General features: G+C 29.7%; 1 protein-coding gene across 1 annotated transcript in view; it reads right to left on the bottom strand.

Annotated features, from left to right (window-relative positions):
- Positions 1–946: 946 nt before the first annotated feature.
- Positions 947–11,908, bottom strand: part of LOC111686546 (ATP-binding cassette sub-family G member 1) — a 32,176-nt gene continuing 21,214 nt past the window's right edge. Inside the window, exons 6-9 of the mRNA XM_046956743.1 lie at positions 8,396–8,564; positions 4,238–4,338; positions 2,036–2,194; positions 947–1,968 (exon numbers count right to left, since the gene is read on the bottom strand). Of these exons, the coding sequence (XP_046812699.1) occupies positions 1,624–1,968; positions 2,036–2,194; positions 4,238–4,338; positions 8,396–8,564 (774 nt within the window). The 3' untranslated portion in view covers positions 947–1,623. The remainder of the gene's footprint in view (positions 1,969–2,035; positions 2,195–4,237; positions 4,339–8,395; positions 8,565–11,908) is intronic.

Genomic DNA, 11,908 nt, shown 5'->3' with positions numbered 1-11,908 from the left:
TGAACTAGAACTGAACTAGAACTGAACTAGAACTGAACTAGAACTGAACTAGAACTGAACTAGAACTGAACTAGAACTAGAACTGAACTAGAACTGAACTAGAACTAACCTACAACTGAACTAGAACTGAACTAGAACTAACCTAGAACTGAACTCGAACTGAACTAGAACTGAACTAGATCTGAACTAGAACTGAACTAGAACTGAACTAGAACTGAACTAGAACTGAACTAGAACTGAACTAGAACTGAACTAGAACTGAACTAGAACTGAACTAGAACTGAACTAGAACTGAACTAGAACTGAACTAGAACTGAACTAGAACTGAACTAGAACTGAACTAGAACTGAACTAGAACTGAACTAGAACTGAACTAGAACTGAACTAGAACTGAACTAGAACTGAACTAGAACTGAACTAGAACTGAACTAGAACTGAACTAGAACTGAACTAGAACTGAACTTAAACTAGAACTGAACCAGAGCTGAACTAGAAATGAATTAGAACAGAATTAGAGTTGAACTGGAACAGAACTAAACTAGAACTGAACTAGATCCTATCTGGAACTAAATTAAACTAAACTAGCGCTGAAACTAAACTAGAATCGAAATAGATCTGAACTAGAAATGAACTAGAACTTAACTGAAATAGATCAGAATTAGAACTAACCTAGAACTGGAGTAGAATTAACTAGAACTGAACAAGGACTGAACTAGAACTAATCAAAAACTGAACTGGAATTATAATATTTATTGAAGCAATATATTTTCTTAATTATCTCGTTATTAATAAACTAAGTTTAAAACTTTGATTTTTAATATATTCAATTAATTTTTTAAATTATCAATGAATTTTTCTTGATACTCTTTAGATTTCTAAAGTAAACCTTTATTTGAAATTAACTATTCTAGTTCCCAAAAAAATGATTCAAATAAAACACTAGAAAATTTTTCAAACTTTTACCTTAATAATTTATGATTGTAATTTATTTTATCACCGTTTCTTTTAGTAATTATACAAAAAGAACATATCGCATTTAATTATTCTAAATAATAAATTTTTAATAAAAAATGTCTAAACAATTAAAAATTTACATTAAAAAACAAATTATAATAAATAATTACTTCGTATAGGAATAAATTTGGAAAATTCGAATTATCTAATTATAAAAATGTTCATTTTTGGCAAGATCTGTTAATTTTTTCTCAGTTGAAAGTTGAAACAAACAAATAAATTTTAAATTTTTAATTGAGATTAAAGTATTGTAAGTGATACGTTTTTGTTCTTTAAAAAAAGCTAAACACTAGTATTTGGTATAAATGTCTAATAAACATAAACAATTAATAAAAAAATTAAAAAATACACACGTTCATATAAAAACAATAAAATACTTGTTATATAAAAAGGAATTGCTTAAATAAACTAAACCCTAGAGCCAATTATTGTAAATTAATATAATGGAATGTAAAATAGTTTGAAATGATTTTAAAATAAATGGTTAAAACAAAAATAAATGAGAACATAATAAATACTAAAGAAAGTTTTTTTATGAATTATTTACAATTATTGAAATTTCTTTCTTCATTTTGTATCTTAAATTTAAAACTTTGAACTCTTCAACATTTAGCGTTTATTTAATTTATGCCATAAACGCAATATTGTCAAGATGTGCATGACACCAATAATCGATACCATTAATATTACACTATTCGCCATATTCACATCCGATATCATCATATAGTTAAGGAAGACCTTGGGACTACGGAAATGACAATACATGGTATTTTCCGGACAAGGTAAAAATGGTCGTTCCATGCCATAGATGGCATTTAAGGCACCATGAAAACCAGCTCTAAAATAACTAATATGCCACATCCAACGGAATATGGGTGTTATATCGATATAACGTGAACAGAAACCGAAAATGGAGAACATCACAGCTAATATAGGACCCAGGAAAACGGCCAACTGCAAAAAGGGAAGAAAATGTTTCGTTTTAATTATTTCCTTAAATTAATTTACATTTCTAACTTACTTTTGTAGGCAATGTAGCACCAACAAAGAAGCCCCATGATTGTGCACTTAATGTAGCCAATACACCGAACATTACGAAATAGTAGACACGGAAACTTTCATCACTGTCATTGTTGGTCAGATAAATGCTAATGGACATGTAGCCTACAGCACACAAACTCTGAAAATATAAAAGAAGTAGGAATTTTAAGATTATTTGGAAATTTATTAAAAACAAAAAAATAATAGTTCAGCGCAGGTTTAGTTCTGTTCTCGTTCAGTTTTAGTTAAGATCTTGATCAGTTCTAATTTAGTTCTAGTTCAGTTCATGTTCAGTTCTAGTTCAGTTCCAGTTCAGTTCTAGTTCAGTTCTAGTTCAGTTCTAGTTCAGTTGTAGTTCAGTTGTAGTTCAGTTGTAGTTCAGTTGTAGTTCAGTTGTAGTTCAGTTCTAGTTCAATTCTAGTTCAGTTCTAGTTCAGTTCTAGTTCAGTTCTAGTTCAGTTCTAGTTCAGTTCTAGTACAGTTCTAGTTCAATTTTAGTTCAGTTCTAGTTCAGTTCTAGTTCAGTTCTAGTTCAGTTCTAGTTCAATTCTAGTTCAGTTCTAGTTCAGTTCTAGTTCAGTTCTAGTACAGTTCTAGTTCAATTCTAGTTCAGTTCTAGTTCAGTTCTAGTTCAGTTCTAGTTCAGTTCTAGTTCAGTTCTAGTTCAGTTCTAGTTCAGTTCTAGTTCAGTTCTAGTTCAGTTCTAGTTCAGTTTAAGTACAGTTCTATTTCAGTTCTGGTTCAGTTTTAGTTCGGTTTAGTTCAGTTTTTTCAATTTGGCAACACCCAACGATTATGTTAATTTCGCGTCTTGCTTTAGATAATAAAATTGTTAATAATTCAAAAAGTGTGCATGTCAGTAACATTATTCTTTCTTTTTTATAATCAAACTTATTTGGATTTGACGATTTATTATCGGTAAATCTAATTTGACACTTGCGTCCTCTATTGAAATACATTTTTTTTAATTTTCGTTCTAATTTATTTTTCAAATAAATCAAGACATAATTAATTACATGGATGGTAAACATCTAAGTAGCTGTTTACATTATAATTTTACTCAAAACATAAAATGTCAAGATAAAATCTGAATCACTGAAAAATGTGAACAAATTTTATGATTCAATTTTAATTTTCTTGTTTTTTTTTTTGTTTGTGATAAAAATTAAAGAATTTATTACAATGTTAATGTGTCTGTTTTAGAAACATTAAATGCAGTTAATATTCAAATAACGATCAAGGGGTTAATGGCTTATATGCTTCAGTTTGAATAGAATTATTAAAGTTTCCATTAAGATTTTAAAATTTTACTAGCCGCCAAATCTGGTTAAGGTTCTACTTTGATAAATTTATTTCAAACTTCAAATTATACAATGACGGAGCTCTCTCTATTCTAGACAAACTTTTGCATAAATTATCTTCATTATACTAATTTGTTATTTTTATTTGTCTAGCATTGCCAAAAAAGTAACTTTTAATAGACGTCAGTGTTTTTTTTTAGTTTTTTTTTTAATTGATATTTCAAAAATAAATGTTCGTTGTTAACCGAATTACCATAACTGAAATATGAATATCCCCATATTTCTTATTAATAATAAACTAGAACTAGTTACAGAACAGAACTAGTTACAGGACAGAACTGGAACTAATCTGGGAACAAGAACTGAACTAGATTTGAAACAGAAATGATATTGAACTGAACTAGACCTGTGCTAAAACTCAACTAGAATGAGATAGAATTAGTTCTCAGAAATGTATATGATGATTGGCATTTTTTTTTCATTTATGTCTTATTATATCTGCTGAATCATATGTATATATTCCACTAAGACCAAAACAGTAAAAACTTTTTTTTTCATTTTTGTATGACAGCATATTTACAGTTTTGGCAAGTGCCTTATTTTGCCTTTACACAAAAAATCTTCTACCATATAAACAATCTTTGAATATTTAAATAATTTATATGAAAATTAATCATAATGATAATGATAAAACTTGAGTCATCATTAGTTTTATTATAAAAAAACAATATATCAGAAAAATAAACAAAATTTATTTACGATTTACAATAATTTACAGAGTTGTTTTTGTTGAAAAAAACAATATTTTTGTTTTTTTTTATTAAAAAATAAGATTTTTTACTTTTGTTTAAAAAAATGTTATTTTGCTTAATTTAACTCACCTGAAATGGTATTTCGAATGATAACAAAGATAGAAAGTATGGCCCCAGGCTATACCAGCGATTGAAATGTTCGCGTGATAACATACCAATTTCTAAGGGAACTAAAAGAAAAGAAATAAAGAAGAATTAAGAATTATTGGAAACAATAGCAATTAAATAACCATCTGATAACAGTAATGTAAGAATTTAAAATCTAAACTTGGCATTTTTGTATATTGTTTAAAATTGTTTAATGATATCGAAGCTAATTTTTATTAATTCTACAATAATATTACATGTTTTTGCAATGAGAACAAATATAGAACTAGAACTAAAACTGAACCAGAACTAAAAAATAACTGAACTAAAATTGAACTAGAATTGAGGTAGAACTGAACTAGAACTGAACTAGAACTGAACTAGAACTGAACTAGAACTGAACTAGAACTGAACTAAAACTGAACTAGAACTGACTTAAAACTAAACTAGAACTAAACTAAATTAGAACATAAGTAGAACTGAACTAGAACTGTACTAGAACTGAACTAGATCTTAAGTAGAAGAGAATTAGAACTGAACTAGAACTGAACTAAAACTGAACCAGAACTGAACTAAACTAGAACTGAACTAGAACTGAACTAGAACTGAACTAGAACTGAACAAGAACTGAACTAGAACTGAACTAGAACTAAACTAGAACTGAACTAGAACTGAACTAGAACTGAAATAGAACTGAACTAGAACTGAACTAAATTAGAACATAAGTAGAACTGAACTAGAACTGGAACTGAACTAAAACTGTACTAGAACTGAACTAGATCTTAGGTAGAAGAGAATTAGAGCTGAACTAGAACTGAACTAGATCTCAAGTAGAAGAGAATTATAACTGAACTAGAACTGAACTAGAACCGAACTAGAACTGAACTGGAACTGAACTAGAACTTAACTAGAACTGAACTAGCACTGTACTAGGACTGAACTAGAACTGAACTAGAACTGAACTAGAACTGAACTAGAACTGAACTAGAACTGAACTAGAACTGAACTAGAACTGAACTAGAACTGAACTAGAACTGAACTAGAACTGAACTAGAACTGAACTAGAACTGTACTAGAACTAAACTAGAACTGTACTGGAACTGAACTAGATCTTAAGTAGAAGAGAATTAGAACTGAACTAGAACTGAACTAGGACTGAACTAGAACTGAACTAGAACTGAACTAGAACTGAACTAGAACTGAACTAGAACTGAACTAGAACTGAACTAGAACTGAACTAGAACTGAACTAGAACTGAACTAGAACTGAACTAGAACTGAACTAGAACTGAACTAGAACTGAACTAGAACTGAACTAGAACTGAACTAGAACTGAACTAGAACTGAACTAGAACTGAACTAGAACTGAACTAGAACTGAACTAGAACTGAACTAGAACTGAACTAGAACTGAACTGAACTAGAACTGAACTAGAACTGAACTAGAACTGAACTAGAACTGAACTAGAACTGAACTAGAACTGAACTAGAACTGAACTAGAACTGAACTAAAACTGAACTAGAACTGACTTAAAACTAAACTAGAACTGAACTAAATTAGAACATAAGTAGAAGTGAACTAGAACTGTACTAGAACCGTACTAGAACTGTACTAGAACTGAACTAGATCTTAAGTAGAAGAGAATTAGAACTGAACTAGAACTGAACTAGAACTGAACTAAAACTGAACCAGAACTGAACTAAACTAGAACTGAACTAGAACTGAACTAGAACTGAACTAGAACTGAACTAGAACTAAACTAGAACTGAACTAGAACTGAACTAGAACTGAAATAGAACTGAACTAGAACTGAACTAGAACTGAACTAGAGCTGAACTAGAACTGAACTAAATTAGAACATAAGTAGAACTGAACTAGAACTGGAACTGAACTAGAACTGTACTAGAACTGAACTAGATCTTAGGTAGAAGAGAATTAGAGCTGAACTAGAACTGAACTAGATCTTAAGTAGAAGAGAATTAGAACTGAACTAGAACTGAACTAGAAACGAACTAGAACTGAACTGGAACTGAACTAGAACTTAACTAGAACTGAACTAGCACTGTACTAGGACTGAACTAGAACTGAACTAGAACTGAACTAGAACTGAACTAGAACTGAACTAGAACTGAACTAGAACTGAACTAGAACTGAACTAGAACTGAACTAGAACTGAACTAGAACTGAACTAGAACTGAACTAGAACTGAACTAGAACTAGAACTGAACTAGAACTGAACTAGAACTGAACTAGAACTGTACTAGAACTGAACTAGAACTGTACTGGAACTGAACTAGATCTTAAGTAGAAGAGAATTAGAACTGAACTAGAACTGAACTAGTACTGAACTAGAAATGAACTAGAACTGAACTAGAACTGAACTAGAACTGAACTAGAACTGAACTAGAACTGAACTAGAACTGAACTAGAACTGAACTAGAACTGAACTAGAACTGAACTAGAACTGAACTAGAACTGAACTAGAACTGAACTAGAACTGAACTAGAACTGAACTAGAACTAAAATAGAACTGAACTAGAACTGAACCAGAACTGAACTAGAACTGAACTAGAACTGAACTAGAACTGAACTAGAACTGAACTAGAACTGAACTAGAACTGAACTAGAACTGAACTAGAACTGAACTAGAACTGAACTAGAACTGAACTAGAACTGAACTAGAACTGAACTAGAACTGAACTAGAACTGAACTAGAACTGAACTAGAACTGAACTAGAACTGAACTAGAACTGAACTAGAACTGAACTAGAACTGAACTAGAACTGAACTAGAACTGTACTAGAACTGAACTAGATCTTAAGTAGAAGAGAATTAGAACTGAACTAGAACTGTACTAGAACTGAACTAGATCTTAAGTAGAAGAGAATTAGAACTGAACTAGAACTGAACTAGGACCGAACTAGAACTGAACTGGAACTGAACTAGAACTTAACTAGAACTGAACTAGAACTGAACTAGGACTGAACTAGAACTGAACTAGAACTGAGCTAGAACTGAACTAGAACTGAACTAGAACTGAATTAAAATTGAACTAAAGCTGAACTAGAACTGAACTAGAACGAATTTAAATTAAAAACGGATCAACTGAATATTTGACTATTATTACAAGTTTGCAAATTATTCGATACTAAGATATGTATATGACATTTAAGTGGTTTTAATTTTTTCTCCAATCTATTTCCCCCTAAAGTATCTTAACATTGGCCTAATAACTTACTAACTTACTTTTGAACTTTGTCCGCATAAAAAATAGGTATAAATATTTATGAATTCTAATTTATATTAAATATTCTAAAACAAGCTTTAATCATTTAACAAAGTCTAACCAACATTTGACAAAGATTCATTCATAAAATTAAGTGAGAAAAACGTAACGAAATGAATAAAAAAATAATATGAAATAAATTAATATTTAATATGTACTTTGTGTGAAACTAAACAGAAATTGTTAATAATATAATATTTAAATAACCAGAATTAGATATAGAATGAAAATTAATAGTTATATAGACAGAGAAAGTGATTGTGAGATAGACAAACATCTGGCAGAGCAAGTTTAATGAACCAATGATGCGAGCACGCCTATTAACTACAGTGTGAGGAAAAAATCAGAGTACAAATAATTTTTGGAAATAAAATAAAGTGGGAATAAAAGTTAAAAGGTTTCTAAAATTGGAACTTTTTTTCAAACTTCAGATTTCTTAGTATTTCAAAAAGTTATTGAATGCATGATCCCTGCAAAACTTTTGATTATTCTAAATTGCAAGCTTAAAATTTTATTTTTTTACATAATTGTGCTAATAACTGTTTTGTAGTACAATATTTCGTACAAGGCGTATGTTTACTTTACTAACAAACTGTCTTACTTGTCTCTGTAGAACCACCAACGTTTTTTTAAGCGAAAATCAATATTTAAGTTAGTTACAAACAAATGTCTAGTATGTTTGCACAAAAACAAATTTATTAACTAATATCAAATTTACGTAACATTAAATCAATGTTGTGGCAAATTGTAAACAAATTATTAAAAAAGTAAATAGTAAATTATTAAATAACAATATATACGTATGAAAATCAAAAACGCCAAACCTATGTTATGTAACATGAAAAAAGTACTTACACGTTAGAACAACGGCCATTTTGCCCGTGTAGACCAGCAGCAGTATGGTACCATACAAATAGACATAATTGCCCAATACTGTAGTGGCTTTTTCACCGACATTTTTATACAGGTAACCGAATATGAGACCAATAAACAAATGTGAAAATATCCGAGCCATAAGCAGAAACTGAAAGTTAAAAACGTAAATAATATATTAGTTAATGTTTCGTTTTAATGATCTAAGATACAAATTTTAGTCAAAATACTACATTAAATTAGTGAACTAGAACTGAAATAGATCTGAAAGAGAACGGAACTAGAACTGAACTAGAACTGAACTGGAACTGAACTAGAACTGAACTAGAACTGAACTAGAACTGAACTAGAACTGAACTAGAACTGAACTAGAACTGAACTAGAACTGAACTAGAACTGAACTAGAACTGAACTAGAACTGAACTAGAACCGAACTAGAACTGAACTAGAACTGAACTAGAACTGAACTAGAACTGAACTAGAACTGAACTAGAACTGAACTGGAACTCAACTAGAACTCAACTAAAACTGAACTGGAATTGAACTAGAACGGAACTAGAACTGAACAAAACTGAACTAGAACTGAACTAAAAACGAACTAGAATGAAACTAGAAATAAACTATAACTAAATTAGATCTGAAATGGAACAAAAAGTACTTCAAAACAACTGTTGATATAGCAAAATTTGCAATATTATGTACATACATACAAATATGTATTGTATATATTTATAATAATATTTACGAATTTAAAAATTGTATTTTTTATCAAAAATAGTCAATTATCAGGGCCGTTTATTGAACTCAACTTTTTCTACATTGTAATCAAATTTCCATTACAGCTATTCTCCGCTACATTTTAGGGTTAATTTCATCGTAGGCAGTCATGCAATCAATATCTCTTTAATGTAAATAAACATTTTATGAATTGAAAAAAAATTGAAATTCTATAGACATATTGACGAACAAGTATTTGTCGTTTTTAATGAATTTGCAAATTTAGTTTTTCTTCAGTCACTCACTCAAACTTAGGTTATTATTTGCCTATAATAAATTTGAACCAATCATGCAGTGGTTAATAAAGTGTGTGAAGGTTAATTGTAATATCAATGTTTAATAGAAAAATAAAACTTTAACAATTAAATAACATGAAATAAAGATACTTAGAATAAACAAATACTTTATTTACAAAACAAAATATCTTGATTAAAATCTAAAGATTTAATACTGCTGTTTATTTTTTTCTGTATAGTATTATGTAATGTTAGTTTATTTATTGAGCTAAAAGTCTAGAAACAATTTTTTTATTAAAATTCTAAAGTTGTTTAACCTAAACGACATATGACGTTACATGTAACCCACTTTCGACCTGTGTTTCAGACAACACTTAACGTTTTACGTGGAATACTAATTAGCATGATTTTTTTTAATATCTATTGTAAAACTTGTTAATTTTGTTGAAATTTAATCTATTATTTAAAAAAAACCTTTAGTAATTTTCCTATAAGAAGATTAACCAAAAATTTTCTACAACATTTTTTCTCGACTTATGTCATTTTTGTAAACATTTTTTAAAAGTTATAACTTAAACTTATCATAATAACAACATGAGGGATTTTATTTAAATTTTTAGTGCATTTATTACAAAACAAAATTAAAAAGCCTATAAGTGTTTGTATTGTTTTAGTAAATTTAAATAATTATATAAAAAAATTTTCAAGTTTGTTTCCTCTTATTACGGTAATTATTCAACCATACCGTAAACAAACATTTAATGAGTGTACAAAACAAGTGTATTAAAATTTTGTCTAAAATAACGCTTAGATTTGTCAAAATGAAAGCCACAAAGCTAACGAAGCGAATCTTTTATTGTAGTCATTTCAAAATTTAAATATTTAGAAAAAATATACATAAATTTTGTAAATAAATGCATTAAAGGTAATACGTTTTTTTATTATAAACTTTAATATTTTACGAACTTTATTTGTACTTAAATAATTGTAAATAAAAATAAACAATTCATAACATCATTGTTTCAAAATAGAACAATTTTCATGGATATTAAATGCAGAAAATTGATGTAGAGCTGAACTTGAACTGAACTAGAATTGAACTAGAATTGAACTTGAACTGAACTAGAACTGAACTAGAACTGAACTAGAACTGAACTAGAACTGAACTAGAACTGAACTAGAACTGAACTAGAACTGAACTAGAACTGAACTAGAACTGAACTAGAACTGAACTAGAACTGAAATAGAACTGAACTGAACTGAACTAGAACTGAACTAGAACTGAACTAGAACTGAACTTGAACTGAACTAGAACTGAACTAGAACTGAACTAGAAGTGAACTAGAACTGAACTAGAACTGAACTAGAACTGAACTAGAACTGAACTAGAACTGAACTACAACTGAACTACAACTGATCTAGAACTGAACTAGAACTAAACTAGAACTAAACTTGAACTGAACTAGAACGGAAATAGAACTGAACTAGAACTGAACTAGAACTAAACTAGAACTGAACTAAAACTGAACTAGAACTGAACTAGAACTGAACTTGAACTGAACTAGAACTGAAATAGAATTGAACTAGATCTGAACTAGAACTGAACTAGAACTGAACTAGAACTGAACTAGAACTGAACTAGAACTGAACTAGAACTGAACTAGAACTGAACTAGAACTGAACTAGAACTGAACTAGAACTGAACTAGAACTGAACTAGAACTGAACTAGAACTGAACTAGAACTGAACTAGAACTGAACTAGAACTGAACTAGAACTGAACTAGAACTGAACTAGAACTGAACTAGAACTGAACTAGAACTGAACTAGAACTGAACTAGAACTGAACCAGAACTGAACTAGAACTGAACTAGAACTGAACTAGAACTGAACTAGAACTGAACTGAACTAGAACTGAACTAGAACTGAACTAGAAGTGAACTAGAACTGAACTAGAACTGAACTACAACTGAACTACAACTGAACTACAACTGAACTAGAACTGAACTAGAACTGAACTAGAACTGAACTAGAAGTGAACTAGAACTGAACTAGAACTGAACTACAACTGAACTACAACTGAACTACAACTGAACTACAACTGATCTAGAACTGAACTAGAACTGAACTAGAACTGAACTAGAACTGAACTAGAACTGAACTAGAACTGAACTAGAACTGAACTAGAACTGAACTAGAACTGAACTAGAACTGAACTAGAACTGAACTAGAACTGAACTAGAACTGAACTAGAACTGAACTAGAACTGAACTAGAACTGAACTAGAACTGAACTAGAACTGATCTAGAACTGAACTAGAACTGAAATAGAACTGAACTGAACTTGAACTCAACTTGAACTGAACTAGAACTAAACTTGAACTGAACTTTAACTTGAACTGAATTTGAACTGAACTTGAACTGAAGTAGAATTGGACTAGAACTGAAATAGAACTGAACTAAAACTGATTTTTTAAGATTTGT

The sequence above is a fragment of the Lucilia cuprina genome, chromosome 2 (assembly GCF_022045245.1).
Source record: "Lucilia cuprina isolate Lc7/37 chromosome 2, ASM2204524v1, whole genome shotgun sequence".
In the NCBI taxonomy this organism is placed as follows: Eukaryota; Metazoa; Arthropoda; class Insecta; order Diptera; family Calliphoridae; genus Lucilia; species Lucilia cuprina.
This window is presented reverse-complemented; position numbering and strand designations above follow the sequence as displayed.